At 44.2% G+C, this 25,323-nt stretch overlaps 1 protein-coding gene, 1 non-coding gene and 1 pseudogene across 5 annotated transcripts in view; 2 read left to right on the top strand and 1 right to left on the bottom strand.

Annotated features, from left to right (window-relative positions):
* The window catches only part of ITSN1 (intersectin 1), a 194,583-nt gene that overhangs the window by 47,013 nt on the left and 122,247 nt on the right, over window positions 1-25,323 (top strand). For all 4 annotated transcript variants that reach the window (XM_036242922.1, XM_036242923.1, XM_036242924.1 and 1 more), the window contains exons 2-5: window positions 6,079-6,138; window positions 8,961-9,053; window positions 10,053-10,116; window positions 20,312-20,472. In XM_036242922.1, the coding sequence (XP_036098815.1) occupies window positions 6,111-6,138; window positions 8,961-9,053; window positions 10,053-10,116; window positions 20,312-20,472 (346 nt within the window). In that variant the 5' untranslated portion in view covers window positions 6,079-6,110. The remainder of the gene's footprint in view (window positions 1-6,078; window positions 6,139-8,960; window positions 9,054-10,052; window positions 10,117-20,311; window positions 20,473-25,323) is intronic.
* Window positions 2,086-2,209, bottom strand: LOC118618007 (annotated as a pseudogene).
* On the top strand, window positions 24,302-24,421 carry LOC118618028. Its single transcript, XR_004956969.1, has one exon.

Here is a 25,323-nt window from a genome sequence, read left to right on the forward strand (position 1 = left end):
GCTGATCTCGCCACCCTCCTTCTGGGGCCACTGTCCTGCCTCCCTGCTTCTTCCCGGCAGTAAGGCCAGGGACCCGAGAGTGCCCTTCCTGTGTTTCTGTTTGTTTTTAGTGTGGGCGACCTACCTTATCCTGTTGCAGTCCTATCATATGGGTGGAATTTCTGCCTTCTCTGGGCCTTCTGTTAGATGTCAGATACATATATATGGCTTCCAACTTCCCTTTAATAAATGCTTACTTACACTTAAGGAAGTTTTGCTTTTTTGTATAAGAAGCAAAAGCTCTTTGGACTTACATGGCAAAATGCTTCAACTATTTCCCCCATTCAATTTCCTCTGTGGTCTGCTATGACACTTGAAACAAACAGACAAACCTAGTTTCTCTGTTTCCCTTTTTTGTTTTCCAGTGCTTTTATTGCTTGGAATAGTACCCTCTCACTCCCCATCCGCAGCTTCACCCTAGTTGGTACTAGGCTGACTACTTCGTGAGTGTCCCTTGAATTTCTTACTCCCGAAAGACTGACTCCCCTTCTACCACCTAATAATTGTGTGCACTGCTGCCTTCGCTCCACATCTGCATGGTGGGAGAGGCATAGTGTGTAGCTCACGGGCTGTTAATAGAATTGGATTGCTAACATAGCTCAAACGTATTAGAAAGCATTTAATAATGCTTATTTGTTTACATGTTTACATTGCTGCTAATGGCTCATTCTGTGTACACACACACACACACACACACACATACAGGTTCTTTGATGTGTATTTCTATACCCCATTTAATTGTTAACTCCTTTCCTCCTCAGCTTCATTGAGGCATAATTGTCAAATTAAAACTGTATATATTGCCCTGGCCGGTTTGGCTCAGTGGTTAGAGCATCGGCCTGCGGTCCGGAGGGACCCGGGTTCGGTTCCCGCTAAGGGCACGTACCTCGGTTGCAGTTTGTCCCCGGCCCTGGTTGGTCGTGCGGGTGGCGACCACTCGATGTGTCCCTTTCATGTCGATGTTTCTCTCTCTCTCTCTTCCTCTCTCTTCCTCCCGCTCTATCTGAACAAAAAATGGAAAAATGTCCTTGGGTGAGGATGAAAAAAAAACAAACAAAAAAAAAAACTTAAAAAAAAAATAAAACTATATATTTAGGGTGTACAACGTGATGATTTAATATATGTATACATTTGGAAATGATGACCACAATCGATCTAGTTCACACATCCACACCGCACATGGTCACTATTTTATGTATGTATGTCTGTGTGGTGAGACCACTTAAGACCTCTTCTCTTAGAAAATGCCAGGTGTACACGACTGTATTAACTGTCGTTCCATGCTGCAGATTACATTCCCAGAACTCATCTTCTAACTGGGAGTTTGTGTCATTTTTTTTTTTTTTTTAATTTTTGTTTAGATAGAGTGGGAGGGAGAGAGAGTGAGAAACATCGACGTGAAGGGACACATCGAGTGGCTGCCACCCGCACGACCAACCAGGGCCGGGGACAAACTGCAACCGAAGTACGTGCCCTTAGCGGGAACCAAACCCGGGTCTCTCCGGACCACAGGCCGACGCTCTAACCGCTGAGCCAAACTGGCCAGGGCGGGAGTTTGTGTCATTTGATCAACATCTCATTCCCTCCACCCTCCAGCTCCCGGCAAGTGCCGTTTTACTTGCTGGTTCTACAAATTCGACTTTTTTAGATCCCATATATTAAGTGAAATTATATAGTGTTTGTCTTTCTGTGTCTGGCTTATTTCACTTAGCAAAATGTCCTCCAGTTTCATCCATGTTGAAAATGGCAGGATTTCCTCCTTTTTTAATGGCTGGATAATACTGCAGTGTGTATGATACCACATTTTCTTTATCTGTTGACAGACACTTAGGTTGTTTCCATATCTTGGCTCTTGTGAATAATGCTGCAGTGGGCATGGGAGGGTATGCATCTCTTCGAGACAGTGGTTTGCTTCCTTTGGATGTGTACTCAGAAGTGACATTGCTGGATAGTATGGTAGTTCTGTTTTCTTTTATATATGTAAATTATGTCTGTATTATAGGAAATATGCTTATTCTATGTTATAGGACCATATTATATAATACATATTAGAGGCAAGGCGCCTGCGGCTGCAGCTGTGCTGACCTGGGCTGCCAGAGTCTGCAGGTCGCTCGTGCATGCAGTTGGACCTCCCATGCCACAGCCAGCCACAGCCCTAGGAAACATGCTGTCTGTTTTCATTTTTTGAGGAACCTTCATACTGTTTTCCATTGTGGTTGTACCAGTTTACATTCCCATCAAGTGCACAAGGGTTTCCTTTTTCCACATTCTTGCATTTTTGTTATCTCTTGTCTTTTTGATAATAGCTATCCTAACAGGAGTGAGGCGATATTTCACTGTGGGTTTGCATTAGTGACGTCCAACCTTTTTTCATGTGCCTGTTGACCACTTACATATTTTATTTGAAATAAAATCTTTTCAGGTCCTCAGCTCATTATTTTTCTCTTCTTTATTGATTTTAGACAGAGAGGAGGGAGAAGAAGAGATAGAAACATAGATGAGAGAAAACATCGATTGGCTGCCTTCTGCATGCCCCCATTGGGGATTTGGACCAAAACCTGGCCATGTGCCCTGACCAGGAATCTAACCGGTGGCCTCTTGGTGCGTGGGTCGACACTCAACCACTGAGCCACACCGGCCAGACCTCAGCTCATTTTATAAAAAATATGTTTTTATTGATTTTTTTAGAGAGAGAGGAAGGGAGAGATAGAAACATTGATTGGCTACCTCCTGCACGCCCCCTATTGGGGATCGAGCCCACAACACAGGCATGTGCCTTGACCAGGATTCAAACTGGGACCTCTCAGTCCATGGGATGATGCTCAATCCACTGAGCCACACTGGCTGGGCCAATTATGTTACTTGTTTTTTTGCTGTTGAGTTCTATGAGTTCATTGTAAACCCCTTCATAGCAAGGGTAATGCCAGTAGCACTGAAGCCAACTGTAATTTTGGCACGCTGTAGACCATTATCTCTGGTTCTGGGAAGTAGAGCTTTAAGATGTCATTTGAGTCCAGGTAATACTACTCATTGAATAATGTAAAATTTTTTTATTTAAAGAAAAAGTAGTTATAAAAGTAAAGACCATTGTGTTTTGTTGACAGTGGTGGCTTGATAATCCTTAAGCAACTGAAATTAAAATTGTTGAATTGAAGCATAGGGTGCTTAAAATGGTTGGTCTTTCTGTCCAGCTGCACATAAGTGCAATCTGTTAATTTATCTAGATGATACAAAGAAGTATCTCCTGGTAGAGAAGCAACATATACAAAATGAGTGGAAAAGTTTTTTTGTTTTCCAAGTGGGATGGAGGGAAGGCAAGCTGAATTGATAAAATCAGTGGGACTGCACTGGCCTTTCTGTCTTTCCACTGTATATGGACGTAGCTGCTTTCTTGTCCTGTCCACCCTTCGGCACCCTTAAAGCTCACTTTGAAGATGACAGAAACAAACACAAAACCTTCCACTTAGAAGTTGATTCAAACACTGACCTGAAGGCAAGCATTGGTTTCCTACGAATGTGCTGAGGTGGTGATTGGAAGAAAGTTTCCAGATTGTACGGGTTAGCTGAAGATATCAACGCATTTTTAAAAAATCAGTAAAGGAATGTATGTAATATTGCTTTGTGATTTACAGTAAGATTTGTTGCTCTCAGACTGTGTGAAACAAATTTATTCATCTTTTCAGCATAATAAAAAATCTTTTTGTACCAATTGGTACACTATTAAATGCCTATGAAACTAAAAAATAGATGTCATTTGAATAAGATAAGGACTTAGAAATCAGCTCTTTTGAGACAATCTTCAGATGCTTTAATGAGGACACAGCCTGTTCCTCATATGTTGGATCCGTATAGCGTTGTGCTGTCCGCGGGAATGAAACTGTCCCTGAGTGGATGCTAGGGCTTGGGAGAGAGGGAGGGACTCGGAGTGGCATAAAAGCTTGTTTTCAAGTGAGCTCAAATGTAATTGGTAATCTGACCATAAATGAGAAGACTAGGACATATTAAATACACCAATGCGTAGGCTTGAAAGGAAATAAACTCCGCCCCCCCCAATTATCTCAGCATTGGAGAATTTCGTGTTTGAGGAGGTTTCTGTTTGAGGAAGAGTCCTACGAGTCCTAGTTTTCTGAGAGTTTTTATTACTACTGGGTGCAGAGTTTTTGTCAAAAGCTTTTTTCCACATTTATTGAACCGATCAGATGGGTTTTCTGCTTTGCTCTGTTAATGTGGTAAATTACATTAATTGATTTTCATGTGTTCAACTTGCACTTCTGGGATAAACACTACTCGTTAGTGCCTTGTTATCCTTTTTATATATTATTGAGATTCCATTTTTAACCTTTTAAAACTGAAGGATTGTGCATTGATCTTTTTTCGGGTCTTTATACCGTATGCTTTTTGGTAGTACAGTGATACCTCGGTTCTTGAACGCCTCGGTTTTCGACCAAATCGGGATTCGAGAAACTTTTGTCTCGGAATCCGAACAAATATTTGGAACTCGAACTTCCGAGATGAGCCGAGTTGAGCCGAATGGCGTTCATTCGGCCCAGCGCGCCTTGCTTGCGTCATCAGTGTGAGTGCAGAGAGAGAGTCACACTTTGTGGAGTCACGCTTTCCTATTGGGTTTCATTGCTTCGGTTCTCGAACAATTCGGTTCTCGACCGTCCTCCTGGAACGAATTATGTTCGAGAACCGAGGTATCACTGTATCTGTCACCTTCTTCCCCTTCACCCCTCCCAGAAGCCGGCAGCTGCGTGGCTGTTCCCTCTTCACCCTGCTCTCCAGTTCTTTCTCTCTGGCAAAGCTGACCGGCTTCCGTGACAAACCCTCTGCATCCTGATATTTGGAGTCTCAATTGAACAGGTGACAGGCCATCCCTGGGCACTGTGTGGAGCAGCCTGCCGGTCACATGTGCTGCCACGCTCAGCTTCTGAGCACTTGTTTGGTGCCTCATGTTAAGTACGAAGAAGCGCCCAGGGATCGCCAGATGCAAGAGGAAGGCCTCAGAACTGAGACCTAGAACCCAGCGAACAGACAGAGGGAGCTGGTGATCCGGCAGCAGAGGGGAAGTAAAGAGCAAAATGGGGGATCTGAAGAGTAAAAGACATTCTGTCTGTTAAAAAAGTGAGGGGGGGGGTATTAGGAACAAAGAGTAGAGAACAAGAAAGAGCTTTTGGAAATTGCAAAATATCATAGTTGGGAACTAATTCCATGGATAGATTGGAAGATGAAATTGAGGAGTGTTTACTGTGTTGAGTGTAAGGAAGGATACTTGCCAAGTGTGGGTTGTTAGATTAGGACAAGGACGGGCTGGTTCCATGTCGGCTGTACATGGATGACGAATGCCTGGTGGGAAGTCTACCTGGGTTTGTGTTCAGTGTTCTGGGCAGACATTAGAGTGACATGCATTGTTCACGGGCTGCATTTGGACAGACAGTGTTTTCACGGGTGGAACGCAGGCCGTGGAGTTTGCTGCCCCTGCTCAAATCCATCTTGGTCACCAGATGTGTGGCGTGTTTCTCTAATCGCGTCACCTCTATGATTCTCGTCCTCCTCATTGGTAAAGTGGGGATGGTAACTACAGTACCTACCGTACAGGGCTGTGATGACCGTGAAAAGCGCTAAGACCTCCCAATCCCTGCTACGGTGGCAGCATGTTCTCAGTGCTCCTTAAAGAGAGCTGCCGTTACAGCCACCAAACAGATGGACTAGTGTATGAAGGTGGTGATGAAATTTAAAAGTAGTAGTAAATGCAGTACTGGTGATGTAATAGGCAGTGCTGGGTAATGGTGCCACTCACCAGACTGAAAGCTTCTTGTGGCCACAGTGTCTTTTCTCAACATTTCCCAGCGCCCATTGGCTCTCAGAAACCGTGTGGAGAATGAATGAATGAGCTCCTTAATTGTAACTTTCATTTATAGTGCTATACCCTAGCTCTGGTATCAGCCTTCTGATCATTAAAGACACAGCGTGTTAGTGTGTTTATAAGTATATAGGAGAGAAGTTTGCATAAACTTAAATGTTTTATTTCAATTACAGGCGTCGATTAGCAAGGTAAAAGTAACAGAACCATGGCTCAGTTTCCAGCACCTTTTGGTGGTAAGTGTTCAAAGATTTTCCTTTTCACATGTACTTTGGAACCATATATTAATAACTTAGTATCGTAGCAAATTTCAAATATACACATAAGTAGGGGGAAGAATATAATTAACCCATCTTATATATACCCAGCACAGAGCTTCAGTGACTATCAACCCTGGCCAACATGGTTTCATTTGGATTCTTCTAAAGCAACTCTCAGGCATCAATCATTGCATTCACAATTGTTTTAGTACACATTTTTGAAAGGTAACACTTTTTATTTTATTTTATTTTTTATCCTCACCCAAGGACATTTTCCATTTTTTGTACAGATAGAGTGGGAGGGAGAGAGAGGAAGGAGAGAGAGAGAGAAACATCGACGTGAAGGGACACATCGAGTGGCTGCCACCCGCACGACCAACCAGGGCCGGGGACAAACTGCAACCGAAGCACGTGCCCTTAGCGGGAACCGAACCCGGGTCTCTCCGGACCGCAGGCCAACGCTCTAACCGCTGAGCCAAACTGGCCAGGGCGAAAGGTAACACTTTTATTTTATTTTATTTTTTTAAATCTTTTTTTATCCCCACCTGAGGACATTTTTCTATTTTTGTTCAGATAGAGTGGGAGGGAGAGAGAGAGAAACATCGATATGAAAGGGACATGAGTGGCTGCCTCTTGCACAACCCAACCAGGGCCAGGGACAAACGGAAACTGAGGTGCGTGCCCTTAGTGGGAACTGAACCCTGGTCTCTCTGGACCGTGGGCCAACGCTCTAACCGTTGAGCCAAACCGGCCAGGGTGAAAGATAACACTTTTAAAGGTGTAATTACAATGCCGTTATCATGTCTAAAGAATTTATAGTAATTCCTTAGTATCAGTGGTAGCGTTTCCCTGATTTAGCCATTTTGGTGACGGCTGGTTCAAATCGAGATCCAAACAAGTGCACACATTGCAGTTAGTTCGCTTGTTTCCTGAGTCTTGTCATGAGTAAGCTCCCTTCCATCCCTGTTTTTTCTTTGCAATTTATTTGTTGAAGTGACTGGGTCATTTATCCTATACTTTTTCTGAAGTCTGGCTTTGAAGTGTGACATTTTTCTTTGTTTTGCTTTAGCTTATCTGCTTAAAATATATCAATCTGCATAAAATGTGTGGGGTTTTTTTGGTTAATTTTTTCTAGCATTATGAGGAAAGTGTTAAGTAATTGTTTTTGCTTACTGGCTAAGTGTTTTCTTTTCAGAAGAGTGTCACATGAATGGGTTACTCACAGTCTGATGCTGTTGTCACGAGACTATGGAGGCTCAAAGCTCCATCGCTGGGGTCCCTGTGAGACTCTAGTACAGAAGTCTGGAAGGTTTTCAAAACCATCGGTGATGTTCTTTTTACTGTTTTTCTTAATCCTCACCAGAGGATATTTTTCCATTGAGTTTTAGATAGAGTAGAAGGGATGGAGGGAAGGAGAGAGAGAGAGAGAAAGAGAGAGAGACATTGATTTGAGAGAGACACATCAATTGGTTGTCTCCTGCGTGACTCCAACCCAAGCAGGGATTGAACCTACAACCCAGGTAGTGCCCTTGACCAGGAAGCGCACCTGAGACCCTTCAGTCTGAGGAATGACACTCTAACTACTGAGCCAGACAGGTCCGGGCCGTGGTGTTATCTTGTGAGGGAAGGAAGGCCTGTGAGCGAAGGGAGCAGGTCTGTGTCTGTCCACACGTTGTCCCTGGTGTGGAACAGTGAACATGGATATGTTCACCAAAGGCGTTTCCAGTGACCGCATGAGTCGCGCCCTGCCTGTCGCTGTCTTAGCTCCACAGAGAGGTCAGCTGCAGTGTTGGACATTGGCCTTTGTGCTGGCCGCTTCACATTTTGTATGAAACATACATACATTGTCTGTTCCCACCTTTTGGGAGGTGTCCAAGGTTTTGAAACCCTTCTGCCTCTGTCATCTAAGATAGTTGTGGTGGATTCGTTTGTGGAGACCAGGACTGAAGTGAGCAAGATCTCTTTGGTGAAGGGCTCCCGCTCGGCCTGAGGCGACCTGACAGAACCCAAATCCCTCTCTGCTTGGCTGAGGTTTTTCAAAACAGCCGTAGTGAGCTATAATTTACTTGCTATAAAATTCACTGGTTTTTACTGTACAACTTCAGTGGTTTTTTTTTTTTGTAAATTTAGAGAATTGTGCAACCATTAATAAATTCAACATTTGAGAATTTTTATCACCCCCAGGTGATTTTCATGAAATTACATAGGATACTAACTGAAGCTCAACTTCTTTCGTAACTTTCGCTTGTGGCATTTAAGATGTCTGAAAAGGCGGTTTTAAATTAGACTGTGCTTAAGTTCATGTGAATAAACAATGATTAACTTACTATATCTTCATATGGTCCTGCTAGCTATAGAAATACGGTAGAGTTTTTTTTAAATATGTTTTTTAGAGAGAGGGGAAGGGGGAGAGAGGTATAAACTTCGATGTGAGAGAGAAACATTCATTGGCTGCCTCCCACATGCCCCCACTGGGGATCGAGCCCGCAACCTGGGCATGAGCCCTGACCGTCCCTCTCAGTCCGTGGGACGACGCTCTATTCACTGAGCCACACCGGCCAGGCAGGAGAGTTTTTATAAAAAGAATTTGTGCCAGTTTCCTTTTGGGGCAGGTGGGGCTGCTTTTCTCTTAATTTTTTAACTTTGTGTGCACAACTTTCAAGGACAAATAGGTGTTTGTTTATCACATCATTCATAACATATTGACAGACTCTTAAAGTTCTACGGAAATAGTTACATGAGTGCCTTGTTGCTTTTTTCTCATTCAATAATTCGTTTGTCTTTTCTTTGGATTGTAGGCAGCCTGGATATCTGGGCCATAACTGTAGAGGAAAGAGCGAAGCATGATCAACAGTTCCATAGTTTAAAGCCAATATCTGGATTCATTACTGGTAATTGGAGTCATTATTTTACATTTTTACTCCTTAGTAGTGCATGTATCTTTGGAGAATATTATGCAAGCTAAAGTGGGCTTACATGTGACTGAGGGGACATTTACCCACTTGCTTTATCCCAGAGCCTGTATTTTTACAATTGCTTTTCCAATAATACATTCAAGCCTTGTTTGCAGTCTTAATGGATGTCAAGTCCTTGTTCCTCGCAGATTGTTGATGGGAATTGGTTAAGATCAAAGGGGGCCACCTTCTTGGAGGAGGGTAGCACTGGGCTATGGTCCTTGGGCTAAACACTTGCTTAATTCTAATCTTGACCTGGTTTGCGAAACATACATAAATGAACAGATTCTGAGCATTTAAAAAAGGAGCATTCTCTTATTCCTGTGCCCCTAAAGTTCCTTTTGAACTTTGCCTTTTCTGTCATCTGTCCTGTTTGGTTACTCTTTAGGAGTTGGTTTATGGAAGAATGAGATCTAGATTTCCCAGGGACTGGTTTTTGTGTGTTCTTTTGTCTCATAGTTCTTTTTATTCATTCTTAATCGCTGGTGTGATTTTTAAAAATCATTGTTACTTATTTTCTATAAATATATTAGAAGTACAAAAAATTTGAAGTGTAGATATTGGGAATGGCAACAACCTTTTTTAAGATGTAGAGGTATGGTCCTCATTTTCACTTTCTTGAGGATCTCGTCACATGCTTTGTCCTGTGCCTGGCCGTTACCACCTTAGTCAATAGCAGGTTAGTTCAGGGACCCAGTGTACCGGTCGCCCATGGTCGGCCGTTGGCCGTGAGTTGTAAAGTGTTACGTTCTCTGGTCAGTACTGATGGCTGCGTTGCAGTGCTGCTCAGGGACTTGCCATTGGCTTTTATCGTGTATTCAATTCAGTATTTGCAGGATCACTGGCCTCTCTTATTTTTGAAATTTTATTGTAAGAATATGTCTATTGTTGTTCAGCTGTTGTTTTATTCTGAAACTTTTCCCACTTAATTTACAGGTGATCAAGCTAGAAACTTTTTTTTTCAATCCGGGTTACCTCAGCCTGTTTTAGCACAGATATGGTAAGTTGGAACTTCATATGAGCCAAAGATAAAATAAAAGATTCCAGTAGTATAATTTCTTAAGTCATAGAAGAAGACCATACACCTCCAGTGTGGAACACTCTGCTGCGTCTCACCAGAGAAGGACTTGGAACAGTTTACTTCTCCTGTGGAACTGAAAAAGAAAAGTGGTGACCCTGGCCAGACAATACTGTCAAAATTTGAACTTCCAGTTGCGAAATCTTTTTTTTTTAATACTCACTGGAGGACATTTTTTCTTTTTTTTGTTCAGATAGAGTGGGAGGAAGAGAAAGAGAGAGAGAGAGACATCGACATGAAAGGGACACATTGAGTGGTTGCCTCCTGCACAACCCCAACCAGGGCCGGGGACAAACTGCAACTGAGGTACGTGCCCTTAGCGGGAACCGAACCCGGGTCTCTCTGGACCGCAGGCCAATGCCCTAACTGCTGAGCCAAACCAGCCAGGGCGAGAAATCTACATTTTGGTATTTTTATTTTCTCACTAATTTGTTTTAGCTTCACCCATCCTCATCTGAATGTCCCACTTTTCTTGCTTTGTTATGGAATGGCTCTGTATCTCTCATTGAATAAAAGGTAAAAAAATATATTTGAGGGTTAGTAGTGAAATAGTGTATTTATTATAATATAGTACAGAGTGGATTTCTTGGTGATCACAAGTAAGTACTGAGTCTTTTGAAAGCTCAGGAAAGAAAATGAATGGCAAATGCAATTTGGGGGAGTCACGCTGAATTCTGTTATCCATATGCCACAGCTTCCCCAGCGTCTGGTTCTTACCGTGCTCCGTTCCCTGGGTGTTGTGGACGTAGCTTGCTGTTGAAAAAGCAGTTTGTAGGCACAAGCCTGCGTTTGAAGCCCAGCTGTACTACTCTGTCTTTATCCTCTGTAATCTCAGTTTTCTGCTCTAGAAAATGGGAAGACATATTTTTCTTATAGGGCTAAGAGGATTAGGAGAGAACCTTATATAAAGCGCTTAGTGTGGGGCCTGGTGCTTAATGGGCGCTCAAAACAAAAGCAAAAAAAGGTAGCTGCTGTCGCCAATGGGGACTGGGTGGACCACATCACTTAGTAGTTGTCCAGCCAGTTGCTTGTTCCTTAAATGATCAACCTCTTTTATTCGTAATTTTATGGAAATAGTAAAGATTGACATAATTCCTTATTGCCTTCAAGCAGAACATAGTCTGAGCTTTGATTATAAGTGTTATCAGTATGAAAATCATTTATTGCGTTTTGAAATAGCAAAACTTTCTTGGGAAATTTAGATGTATTTGCGTATGAATATATTCAATTTGAAACTGCATGATACCACATTCCTGTGCTTTTTTGGTGTCTGTTTTCTTTTCTTTTTCCTGGTTGTTAGCATATGGACCGCCAGACTGTCTCTTTCAACTAGGGAGCCTCCTGGTTCGAACCGCTGATCTACTTTGAGCTTGGAAAATCAAATAACCAGGTTTTTGGAAATTACTTTTATTTTTATTTATTATTTTTTTTATCCTTACCCGAGGACACTTTTCCATTTTTTGTTCAGGTAGAATGGGAGGGAGAGAGAGGAAGAGAGAGAGAGAAACATCGACGTGAAAGGGACACATCGAGTGGCTGCCACCCACACGACCAACCAGGGCCGGGGACAAACTGCGACAGAGGCACGTGCCCTTAGAGGGAACCAAACCCGGGTCTCTCTAGACCGCAGGTCGACACTCTAACCGCTGAGCCAAACCGGCCAGGGCTGGAAATTACTTTGAAAATAAAGTAGAAGGCAGACAGGGAGAGAGGAAGGGAGAGGAAAAGAAAGAACCTGTTAGAGGAGCGCCTGAGTTTAATTCAATGCAAGAGACCTTTGGTGCTGTTTCACTTTGTGTGCTGGTGTTTGATTGTGTTTTCCAACATCAGTCAAGATCAGTCTAGAATCTTCCTTTCCCAAGCTTAATTTCCTCCATTGAGCTCTGTTTTTATGCTGTATTCTGTGTGTAAGAAGATTCAGTGAAGAAGCCGACTTAGGATGAATACTCTGCTGTAAGAAAACCTTACTTCACGTGTATTCATTCAACAGTGGAAAGATCTTTATCAATGTCCACTGTGGTCAGTGAATATTGTAGGTGCTGGGGATAGGGGTGTGAACCAAGTAGACAAAATGCATGCTTTTATAGGAATTGCATTCTAGTGGAAGGAGATAGTTAATAGCAGTAAAAATTGTCACACAGGCCCTGCTGGTTTGGCTCAGCAGTTAGAGTGTTGGCCCTCGGACCAAAGAGTCTCGGTTCGATTCTGGTCAAGGGCATGTACCTCAGTTTTGGTATGGTCCCTGGTCCTGGTTGTGTGGGAGGCAACCAATCGATGTGTCTCTCACATCGATATTTTTCTCTCTCTTTCTCTCCCTCTGACTCTGTCTGAAAATAAATGGAAAAATGTCATCGGGTGAGGATTAAAAAAAATTGTCACGTGGCAATGAGTGTAATGGAGAAGAATACGTATTATCTGGGAAATTTCTTTTCAGTTAAGTGGTTTTTCAAACTGTCTTAGGCTTAGTGAATCAAAGTCAATTTTCCAACTTATGTTTATAGTGAAATTTTTTTATTAACAATACTGATAATGGGTTGGCAGCCAGAAATGTCCTTTGGCTTTAATTTTTTTGTTACATTTTGTGATGGTATATTTTTTTGATCAAGAATTTATTTTTTTACTTTTATCAAGAACTGCTGTTATGGGATGGGGAAATTCGCTCTTACATATCTTTCGCAAACGAAATCTTTGGAAGTAACTGTGTTTCCCGAATGGCGGTCCCACTAGGACGAGGCACTGCTGCGGTGTGGGTGTGGGGCGGGCCTCCCGCGGAGCTCTGCTCCTTACTCGCTTTGTAGCCCTGAGCAGTACTCGACTTCTTCAAATTCAGGATCAGAAATGTTTAATAATAGCAGCTGGCCTAATGGGATGGTTTTGCTTTTTTCCTCTCATGCTGGTCCTGTGTTCTCCTGTGGTTTTTCCAGCAGGGCCCCAGGGAAGGCCCATGCCTCTTGGTGACAGAGAAATGGGATTGAGTCCAAGGTTTCTGTCACTCCCTGTGCCAGTCACCTGGGCAAGAAGAAAACTTTGGATTGTAATGAGGAACGATTTCTAGCCTATTTCTCTGGGCCTGATTTTCTTTGCTCTGAACCTCAGTTCAAATATGTCAGTGCTGTGGACTGCTGCAGAGGGTGTGTTAGAAACCCTTATAATTTTTGAGAACCTACATTCCTGGCACTAATTTATGACTTTTGAACTGTAACCTACTAAAACTTTAGGGCTACTTCTCTATCCAATCCAATTTCCAGGTAAGAATATGAGGAAACTTGGCTTCTTGGAGGGTAGAGTCGAGTCAGTGTGTGCAATGCCAAAGATGGTACACCTTCCTAGAATCGGTCTCACTAACAAGGAGCTGGAAGGAAACTGGCACACATCCTGTATCCTTTTGGCAACCCAAATGCTTACATGTGTCCCAGCCTGGGCCTGGTTGGGAGAGGGAGGAGCAGGAGGCAAGGGCATGAACAAGAGTCGTGAAGGTCCAGGGAAGTAGAAGATTTTGAAATGAGGGCTTTGCAGTTAGGGGCCACAGACATGGAGATTAAAGGCTTCTAAGGAGAGAAGAGGGCAGAAGCACCACTTAGAAATGGGTCCTCAGAGGGAAGGAGGGAGCCAGAGACATGAAAGCAAAAATTAGATCAGCTTGGTGCTTCGGGGCACAGGGCAAACAGCTGTAGAAAATGTCTGATCTCAGGATACCTCGGGGTGGCCTTCAGCCTCCCCCAGGATTAGTGTGCCAAAGTCAAGTCACCCTGGACTTGTGTTCCTTTCCCTGCACCCCTTGACCCTGAGACTTCATCTCAGTCCACAGCAGTGAGCACCCACTCAGCTGGGCACGCTCGACTCCCCGCTTCGTTTCCTTGCCCTACACAGCCAGCCCATCGGCACACACTGATTCCGGTTTTAGACCTGATTCCCAATTTGGCCGGTTCCTTCTGCCTCCACTGCCACTGCCACAGTTTGAATGTCCGACGGAGTCTCTTCTACTCTTGCCCCTGTAGACTCCAGTCTCCAGACCGCATCCATACCTTCTTTTTGAAAGGTAAATCTATTTAAACTCTCCAGTGAGAAAAAAATCCAACATCATTGCCAAGGCCACAAGGCCCAGTACATTCTGGCTCTTGATTTTTCCCTCTCCTTCGTCACCATCGTCTTCCTTATTTTGTGCACTCTGGTCTCATGAACCTTCTTTCTGTCCCTTGCATGGGCCAGGCTTCTTCGATCAGGCATGCGGTTTCTCTAGATTCTTACGTGGCTGGCTCATCGCCTTTCGGGTTTCAGTTTGTGTCTCATCTCCCCCGAGACGTGCTTCCTGACCAGTAGTCCTCAGCGGTCCCTCTGTCACATGTGCCTGCCCGCCCACTGTCTCCTCTTCCCGTCACCTGTTTCATTCCCCAGTCACACTTCCCGTCATGTGGAGTAAGCTGATTGGTTTTCTTGTTTAGTGTCTGTACTGAAATACAAGGTCACTTCCTAGTTCTTGTGTTTACAGACTAACTCTGTTCAGAAGTTACTTGGATTTGTTTTCTTCCCTCCTCCTATGTGGATATGTTGCTTATTTAAAATGCTAATGGATTTGTTTTTGTTTTTCATTCAGTTTAGGGATCTCCTCTCATCTTTATATATCACATTAACAAGGTTCCAGAAACCCAAACTGTACAGGAAAGTAAACTCAGAGAAGTGTCATCCCCCTCCCCCAGCCCTTCATTCCCATTCCACCCATTTTATTAGTTTCTTATTACCCTTCCTTTGTTTATTTTTGTGGAGTAAAAAAGCAGGTTCATAATATATTATGTATGCATATTGATATTTAAATTATTTCTTCTTCCTTCTTCCTTTCAAGGTAATCTCTAAAAGTTCTTTGTTTTTTTCACTTAGCAACATATCCTACAAATCACTCAGCTTATCCCATAGAAATTTTTCTCATTTTCTTTTTACAGTTACATAGTACTCATGGTGGTAGGTAGACTACAGTTTATTCAACCATTCTCCTGTGTGTGTACATTCAGGTTATTTTTAGTAGTTTGCAGTTGCACCTAATGCGGTAGTGGATGGGCTACATACAGTGTGTGCAGTTTTGTTTTTGTCAGAGGTCCATCTTCAGGGTAAATTCTTGGAAGTGAATTGCTGAGTACATGCATTTGTAGTTCTGCAGATTTTGCCCAGTTTCCCTCCATTTAGAGTTGGAGCAGTTTCTCCGCTTACAGTGTGTAAGAGTGACGACGTGTGGTTTATTTGTACGAGTGAAACAGAAGACGACCTTAGTGTCCTGCACACCTGTGGTCCCTTTCTCATCTCAACCCTGCCTGTCCTTATGTACAGATTTTTCTTTTTTTTAATCCTCACCCGAGGATATTTTTCCATTTATCTTCAGATAGAGTGTGAGGGATGGGGGGGGGTAGAGAAAGAGAGAGAGACATTGATTGGTTGCCTCCTGCACAACCCTGACCAGGGCTGGGGACTGAACCATAACTTTGATTGGAATTGAACCCTCGACTCTTTGGTCTGCAGGCTGATGCTCTACCCGCTGAGGCAAACCGGCCAGGACTAGATTTTAATATCAGACTACACATTGTATTCAAGATTAGTTTCTCATAAGCAGCGATTGGTTGATTTATACTTTTCAAACTGCTTGGTTGTTAGCATACTTTGTTTTACTTTGGGAGTTTTGTGAATCTGATTTCAGCATTTTCCGACTGTCAGATAAGCTTTGGGGAGGTACTGGGAACGAGCACTGAGGAATCGCTAGCTGCGGAGATGGGGTGGGAGAGCTGACGGCCTTTCTGCAGAGAGGCCTTGAGAGTGGGGCCCAGCTCCCTTCTGAGCACGGGCGGGCCGATCGGGGCGGAGCAGCTCCCGGGGAGTCCTTTCAGGTTTCACTCCCAAGAAGTCCTGCAGTTATGTTTATTAGTTGAGAAAAAAAATTTAGAAAAGACCACACAGAATTCTCAAGAAATACTTTGGAGATATGGTGGGTTTGGCACCTGGAACCCGCGCCCACGTTTCCTCTCCCGTCCACTGGCCTGGTCGTGGAAAGGTGGTGGAAACTCGATTTTTCTCGCTAAGCCGGAACCAGGAAGTCTTCTCTCCCCTGCCCTGCTCATTATCCCACACTGGACATTTTTGTTTCTCACTAGAAGACGCATTTTGGGGGCAGTGGTGTGGGGATGGGAAGTAGAAATCTACCTGCCTGGTTATTTTATTTTTTAAGTATGCACGTTGATGTTGATTGATGGAAGGAACTCCTCCCCCACCCCGAAACCATTTGAAATAGCTAAATAACTTTTTACAAATGTTGCACAAAAGAAGGAAAGTTCACCATTTCATTTTATTTAACTTCCTTTATAAAACCTGAAAGATAGTACAGAATAAAGCAACCAGAGATATCTCAGTTATGAATATAGATGTAAAACATCAAAACAAACCTTAACAGATGGAATTTCACAATGTATGAAAACTATGACCAACTTGAGTTTATGCCAGGGGTGCGCAAGGTTGGTTCAGAATGGAGACATTCTCTCAGCAGGATTATATTAGCAGCTGAAAGGAAAAAGAAAACGCGTGATCAGAGCAGCAGATGCTGATTGGGCATTTGATAAAAAGCGTAGTAACCATTTCTACTAAGTAGAAAAGGGAACTGCTACAGTATGTCAGATGCTTCTAAAAATCACTCCTAAATACTCGAAACCATGCAATGCTACAGCCATTTCATTTAAACTCACAGCTAAGCAGGGATGCTCACACATTTAATACTGTTCCTCTTTTTTTGTTGTTTTTATCCTCACCCGAGGACATTTTTCCATTTTTTGTTCAGATAGAGAGAGAGGAAGAGAGAGAGAAACATCGATGTGAAAGGGACACATCAAGTAGTTGCCACCCACACGACCCAACCAGGTCTGGGGACAAACTGCAACTGAGGTACGTGCCCTTAGCGGGAACCGAACCTGGGTCTCTCTGGACCACAGGCCGATGCTCTAACAACTGAGCCAAACTAGCCAGGGCTCTTTTTTTTTTTTTAATGTTGGATTGTATACTTTACTACTATTCATTTAATTATTTATTTGTTTATTTTTTGGTGCGTGCCCCTAGTGGAACCAAATCCAGGACTCTCTGGTCCACAGACCGACACCAACTGCTGAGCCAAACCAGCCAGGCTCTTTTCTTTTTTTTAATTTTTTTTTTCTTTATTGATTTTATTTTATTTATTTATTTATTTGTTTGTTTTATTTTTTTATTCCTCACTCGAGGACATTTTTCCACTTATTATCAGATAAAGTGAAAGGGAGGGAGAGAGAGAGAGAGAAAAACATTGATGTGACAGAGCCACATCGAGTGGCTGCCTCCTGCACGACTTGACCAGAGCTGGGGACAAACCACAACTGAGGTACATGCCCTTGACCGGGATCAAACCCGCAACTCATTGGTCCACGGGCTGACACTCTAACCACTGACCCAAACCGGCCAGGGCTCTTTATTGATTTTAGAGAAAGAGGAAGGGAGAGGGAAAGAGAAATAGAAACATCGATGAGAGAGAACATTGATTGGCCACCTCCTGCATGCCCCCTACTGGGGATTGGGCCTCTTGGTGCATTGGTCAACGCTCTAACACTGAGCCACACCGGTCAGGCTGACACCACGTCTCTTTATTGGTCTTGGAGGCAAGAAAGAAGAGGCATGGTATAAAGATTGGAATAGAAAGTTAACTCTCTTTTTGGCTAGTTATGTGACTTTATACTTACCAATCCCAAGAGATTTTAGTTTAAAAACATTAATAAGATTCATAGAAGGCTGGCAGGATAGCTGAAAATAGCCTGAATGGTTATTAAAACAGAATTTTTCTCTGTACTTTGAAATAAGCACCTAAATTTTGAAATGGAAATGTTCCATTTAAAATAGTTACAAAAGTGCCCTGGCCGGTTTGGCTCAGCGGTTAGAGCGTTGACCTGTGGTCCAGAGAGACCCGGGTTCGGTTCCCGCTAAGGGCACGTACTTCGGTTGCAGTTTGTCCCCGGCTCTGGTTGGTCGTGTGGGTGGCAGCCACTCGATGTGTCCCTTCCATGTCGATGTTTCTCTCTCTCTCTCACTCTCACTCTATCTGAACAAAAAAGAAAAAAAATAAAAAAATAAAACAAATAAAATATTTACAAAAGTAATAAAATTTCTAATAATACATGTAACAGAAAAGTAATTATATGAAGAAAGTGATAAAATTTTATTGAAGGAAGTGTTAGTAGAAATGAACATTCTGTTTCATTTGGTGGACAGATGATCATAAATAAGTTATTTCTCCAAAAGTTAATAAATATGTTTAATGCAGTTTCAGCTTAGATTCCAATAGAGTTGTTTATAGAATTGATAAATTATCTCTGAATTCATAGGGAAAAAGAGACGTCTATGAGTAACCTAACAAAGTTTTCTTTTCTTTTTTTAAAAGGCTTGCCAGGTATCAGAATGTACCATAAAGCAAGTGTGATCAGATCACTGACATGTTGATGGAACTGTCCAACCAGCATAGATAATCCAGAAACAGTGAACATTTAGTTCAGTAAGAAGAGGATGGGCTAGTTACTAAAATTGCTGGGAAGGCCAGGTATCTGTCTGGAGGAAAGAAGCCCGAGGCTGGGATAACGGACCACACATACGCACGCAGTCACAGTCGGTTTAAAGATTGAAATGTAATAAAATAATCTTAGAGAATAAAGGACTAGAAATCTACAAGCCGTGTGATAAAAAGTATATGTAAAAATGTAGACTTTCTTACAAAAAAGATACTGTACACAATATGAACAAATAAGTTTTTAAAAATCTTTCAGCAGCTGACCAATAAACAGTTCATATATAATATACAATAAGTTCTTATAAACGGACTAGAAAAAGACATGCAGTCTATCAGAAAACTTGGCAAAGGATGTGAATGAGTAATTCATGTATGAACCCAAATGACCAGGAGACATGGAAGCAGTGCCCGGGCTCCGTAGTGGCGAGCGGACTTCAGGGTCCCTGATGGCTGCAGGAGGCCAGGGGCGGTTCTGTCCGAGGCAGAACCTTCCTGTCGCTGCGGGGTTCCGTTTCCTGCTTTGTGACCTTTTTTTATTTTCCAAAATTGTTGACTTTTATACTTTTTAACATGTTTAGAGATTTTTCATCTTTGTTATATGTCATGGTTTTAAATTGTTTCATATATTCTCTCTTTGAGTTAATTCTAGCAATACTGTTATTACTTATTGATTATTATAGAATCACTTTCTATGAAACTTAATTTTCTTTTTTGGATACTCCCTAGATGTGGCTCATTTAAAAGATTGCTAGTCATGGCATTTTGATTGGAGAAGCTGGTCTTATCATTTGATGTTTCAGATAAAATTTTCTTAACATTGGTTTAAAGAACAAATCCTCACTCCTTTAACATCTAGACTAAAAGAAATGAAATCTGAATGAACATTTTCACGTAGCAGAGGTCGAGTCATGAACACACACAGTGCTTTGCATCGGAGTTTCCAGTTGCAAGTGCAGAGAATGTCCTTTACATAAAAGCTCATTGCAAGTTGCACTTGACCATTTATGTCTGAGCGCTGTTTTCAAATAATAAACACACTTGTAACTTCAGTTAATTAATATTCACAGCTTTAAGTCCAATAGGAGCATAGCATGTCATAGCATGGCGTGGCCCCATGGTGAGGTTGGGAGAACCCACGGAGTTGAGTACAGTCTAGTCATTTATCTCAAGTAATATACTTTGTGTTCCTGAGTACTTTTTTCTAGCACTTTGATTGTGACATAATTTACATAAAATTCACCCTTTTTAAGTGTACAATTCCTTGGTGTTTAGTCTGTTGAGAGTTCTACACCCATCACCACTATCCAGTTTTAGCACATTTTCATCACTCCAAAAAGTTACCTGTTTGATATCTAAAGTCCATATCCTGACATTCAGACGGAAAATCACCTCATGTATCATATAAGTAAATGACACCACGATAAAAAGTGTTTTATATTTATGTGAAACCGTCAGTATTTCCAGCCTACTCCCTGTAGCTTGGTAAATCCATTTTGTCTGGTGTTACGTGTTTGTGGAGCTGGGGGTGGCTGTGGTCTTCTGAACCGTGCTGTCGGTCTGCAGGGCCCTAGCTGACATGAATAACGACGGCAGAATGGATCAAGTGGAGTTTTCCATTGCTATGAAGCTCATCAAACTGAAGCTCCAAGGGTATCCGCTCCCATCCGCGCTCCCCGCTGTCATGAAGCAGCAGCCCGTAGCCCTTCCCAGCGCACCAGCTTTCGGTGAGTTTGAAAAGGACCTGGTCCCTGTATTTCACTGTGTAGCTTACAAAGAAATGTTTCCCTTTGTGCCCGCTCAGTTCCTAGCACTGCGAAGTTCCAGGAGGTGCTTCTGTCCGAGCTCGATGGGCCTGGGAAGGAAGGCAGCGCTGGGGAAGGCGCAGGCCCTCCCCCCTCTGAGCGTCGCGTCCGCATGGAGCAGAGGGCAGAGCAGAGGGCAGAACAGAGGGCAGGCGTGGGTGAGAGGGGGCCTGCACCTGCGTCCGCGCCTGGCTCCTGCTGGGCTGCTTCTCCACCCCCGTGTCACAGGCTTCCTTTTCCTGTGCCCTGCATCTTCATTTCTCGTGTGTGTAAACAGCTCCTTTGGACTATGGTGTCTCAAGATATATGTCTGAATTCACAGTATTGAGGCAGTTGGCCACATGAAATTCTTTTAGGACAAAATGAAGCAGTAAAAAAATAAAGTGTTATCCCAATCGTAAACATAGTTCTTTAAAATACAATCTTTTCGCCAGATAGTTTTCTTAAAAATCAATTAGTGATTGTTTACCACCTGTTCTGATTTCTCCTTGTTCTCAGCCCAGACTTTGATCGTTTAGGTTGGTTGAAAGATTGCAGCAGTCAGATGGAATGTGTGATTTATAGGAAAGTTCTCCCTGAGATCCCCACACAGGTGATAAAGTGAAGTAGATTTGAGAGAGTCTGGCAGTGGTGACTCAGTTTGTCTTGGTGCAGCTTATGATAAGCTGAGATAAGTAAATGCTTTTGTTTTACTTGATAGGTTTCCTATTAAAGACAACCTGTACATGGCCTTTCTTTGGTGAGATTTGGCCACATGCCTGGTTTTTATAAGGGGAAAGGTACGGGATCTGAGGTAGGCAAGTGGGACAGTGGCCCAAGAGAAGGGAAAGTCAGTCATGCACGGGCCGAGGCAGGCAGAGCCGCAGTGAGCAACGCAGTGGGTGCCCAGGGGCCAGGCCCTGCCCATCGTGTGCTCACAGGGTCTAACCCTTTGTTAACCAGCTCAGAACGGCTTCCCTTCCAGAGCTGCAAGAAGAAACCTCAGTGGAGAAAGGGTCAGATAACCAGAGGCATCCCATTTCCTCTTTTTCTCTCAAACCCCTGTCAGTAATCTCTCCTTTGACATTTAATATGCCTTCTCTTATTCACATTCTGCTATCAAAATTTCAACTCTAGAGATACTGCTGATTTATTTCCAGGAGGTGGTGGCCTCTCTACTCAGAGGGCTTTTCAGTCACTGAGTGACCTGCCTGTGCAGGTCCCTGGGCTTTGTGATCTGACGTCCTGCCAGGCGTCTGTAGCTCTTCCCTTGGTCCCCCGCCACCTTTCACCCCATTCACATTGCATCAGCATTCTCAGCAGACTGTTTTCAAGAGGGTAAGGCACGAGGACGTTCAGAACCTAAGACAAGTTGAAAGGACACGGTCCTCATCAAGTTTGCCCAGGCGTATTCAGAGATCTGGCCTGTGTATTTTTAGTTCCATGTCTCAGCTCAACCCCGGGTAATTTTTTTTCTTACACTCCTGGCTACTTAAAAACAAAATATTTTATTACTATTATCATTATTTTCTAATAATATGAAACATTATCTGGCCAGGCATTTCCTAGTCCTTACACAGTGAGCTTTCACATACAGAATAGTGTATTTGGTATACAATAACTCTAAAGTATAGCCCTGTTATATAAATGAGAGAACTGAGATTCTAAGAACTTGAATAGTATGCTTAATTAAGATCACATTTCTACAAAGGGAGGTAGAGCTTGTCCAAATACAGTTTTCCTAAAGCTCTCACTTTCCTTATTTTACCCTTCTCTCCCCACCTTTATTATTACCAGACCATCCGGGTGACAGGGGGCATTAGTCTTCTAGGGCCGTGTGTGCGTTAGTGCAAACATTGACTGCTGTGGGGTTGAAGCCAGCAATCATTTTGTTCAGCTCCCCTACGTTAAGAGGAGGACAGGGGTGTGCAGAGACACTGTGACTTGCCTGAGGGTGCCCAGCTGCATTCCAGGAAAGGCTCTGCGCATGCCCAGTCCTTCTTCCTTCAGCGGTTTGCACACAGCAGTTCTTCTTTTACTCTGGACCCAACTGTTTCTAGAGAAGTTAATTTTCTTTTGTTTGATGATTCTTCTCTCTCTCTCTTTTTTTAATCCTCACCTGAAGATATTATTCCATTTATCTTCAGATAGAGTGAGAGGGAGGGAGGGATGGAGGGAGGGAGAGAGACACATCGGTGTAAGAGAGACATATTAATTGGTTGCCTCCCACACGACCCCGACCAAGGCCGGGGACGGAACCTCAACTATGGTAAGTGCCCTTGACTAGAATTGAACCTGCAGCTCTCTGGTCCACAGGCCAGCGCTCTTAACTGCTGAGCCAAACCGGCCAGGGCTTCTTGTTTGATTCTTTAAGAAAATTGTATTTATATATTTTCAGCCAGAGTCCATGGTTCTATTGAAGTAAACCTATACATATGTTTTTTTTTTTCTTTATTGATTTTAGAGAGAGAGGAAGTGAGGAGAGAGAGAGAGAAATATGGATGAGAGAGAACATCGATTGGCCGCCTCCTGCATGCCCCCCACTGGAGATTTGGCCCACAACCTGGGCATGTGCCCTGACCGGGAATCAAACCGGCAACCTCTTGGTGCAGGGTCGACGCTCATCCACTGAGCCACACCTGCCAGGCTGAAGTAAACCAACATTTTTAATCCCCAACTGTGAGTCCTGGTCGCTGGGAACATGGTGATGAGAAGGACATCGTGGTTCCTGCTGCTCTGAAGCTTCTTGTCAAGTTAGGAGAAGCAAGCAAGTAGCTAATAAACAAGGGTCCCGATAGGGACCAGTGGTCAGGGTGGTCAGGGGAGCATCCTCTGAGGAGCTGACTTAGAGGTGAGAGCCAGGCGCAGACAGCGGATAAGGCCTCCCGGCAAAAGGAAGAGCAGACCGCAAAGGTCTTACGACAAAACTAGCTGTGGGAAGCAGACGGAGTGGTGGGGCTGAAGCATCGGTGGGCTGACGGTCGGGGACTTAGGCAGGAGCTGCTGGTGTAGGGCCTGGTAAAGTCACGAGGACCCGGGCTTTCTTTTCCAAGCGCCTTTGAAAGCTCCAGGGGCCTTGGAAGTCGGAGAGTGACTCGCACGTGCCGCCTGTGCTGTCTGAAGACCGACTGCCGGGGCCCGAGACGGTGGCGATTCCGTCTGGGTGCTGAAAACCACAGCAGGAGATGGAAGAGGTTCGGGTCTTCATATCTCGGGTTCTGGAGGAAAAGGAAATCAGGTTTTGTCTGTGTTCAGTTTGAGGGGCCTAGAGCTCCAAGTTGAGGTGTTGAGGAGGCAGATGAGTCCACAGGCCTGGAGCTCAGGAGGGACCCATCAGCTCCGGGAGAGTGTGCGTGTGGGTGGCATCGCGGGCCTCGGGACCAGACGGGACAGCTACGGAGAAAGCGGGGCTCGTGGGCAGAGGCCTCGGGGCGTGCCCTGGCAGGATCGCCACTGGAGGTCGGGTGGGCGGACGGCGCTCCACGGAGGAGGGCGTGCTCCGTTGTCCGGTTGCTGCCGAGAGAGTAGGAATAGGACGGAAAGGTGTTGGGTTTGACAAGAGGACTTTGCGGGTGACCTTGACAAGCAGTTTCATGGGGGCTGTGGGGGCTAAAGCGTGGTTGGGGGCTTGGAAGAGGGGAGAGTTGAACTGTGGGAGCTGCAGCCGGAGGAGCGGATTGCTGAAGGTGTGTGTTTGGGGTGGGAAGTGCCTGCCAGGGGAGGTCGAGGGGACTCCGTGACTGAGGAGGGATTTTCAGGGAGGACTTAGCACGTGACTGCTGGCACTGGTGGCATTTGTTAGGTGTGCTGTGCGACTAGGCGGTCACTCACATCAGAACTCGGTTCCTGCCGCAGTTGGAAGTCACCAGATCTGTGCGGTGGCCCGTGCACGGTAACAGAGAACGAAGACTTAGCAGTCAGGAGGGATGGCTCCCAGCACTCAGCTGCAGGGGGTGTGTATTTAGAAATATACAGAATATTCATTCAGAAACGGTAGCCAGTCAGTTGGTAAAAGGACAGCCTTTGCATTGGCTACTGAAAAGCTGAGCAAGTCACTTAAAATGGGAACACTGGGATGTCAGAGAGTAGGGGCCAAGAATGTGGCTGGGAGACGTGGAGCAGTCTGGGTCCTGCGAACTCTCAAGTCCCACCCGGCAAGGCTGCCTTTCAGGAGAGACGACTGGGAGTGCAGTCAGAGTGAGCGGGACAGACGGGGTTGTCCAGGGCAAGAGGGACATGCAGACAAAGAGAAGGTCCAGACCAAAGGGCGGGAGGAGAGCCAAGACCGAAGGCCCCGGGAGCCAGGCTCCTGTGAGACTGAGTGACAGGTGGTGTCGGCAAGGTCGAAGCCCACACAGAGTTATAATTAGAAGAAAGGGAATAAAGAGGCAAATAAAAGCCCCGTGGGCAATGCCAGCACTCGAGTGACCTCCTGTTTCAAAACGAGCTCAACGATGCTAAGAAAGTGGCACGAGTCATGAAAGACCAGCGGCAGTCAGAGTGTGAAGACTTCAGAACGAAGGTGACAACACCCAGGAAAGAGGGAGAAATAAAAGCCATTTCAGGAATGAAGTCTAAACTAGAAGCCAGGCAAGACATACTGTCGGAAGAGGAACAGGAGGTAAAAAGAGGAAGATTTCAAAAATGAATAAAGAAAGGGTCGGTGGAGAAGTGACAGATAGTGAAGGCAGAGGAAGTTGAACGTGTGGTTAGTTGGAGTCCCCGAAGAAGAAACCACAGAAGAAGCGGAGCACATGCCACAGCCAGTTCCGGGCGACTTCCCTGCAGTGAAAG

This window comes from Molossus molossus, unplaced genomic scaffold (genome assembly GCF_014108415.1).
Source record: "Molossus molossus isolate mMolMol1 unplaced genomic scaffold, mMolMol1.p scaffold_m16_p_5, whole genome shotgun sequence".
Classification (NCBI taxonomy): domain Eukaryota; kingdom Metazoa; phylum Chordata; class Mammalia; order Chiroptera; family Molossidae; genus Molossus; species Molossus molossus.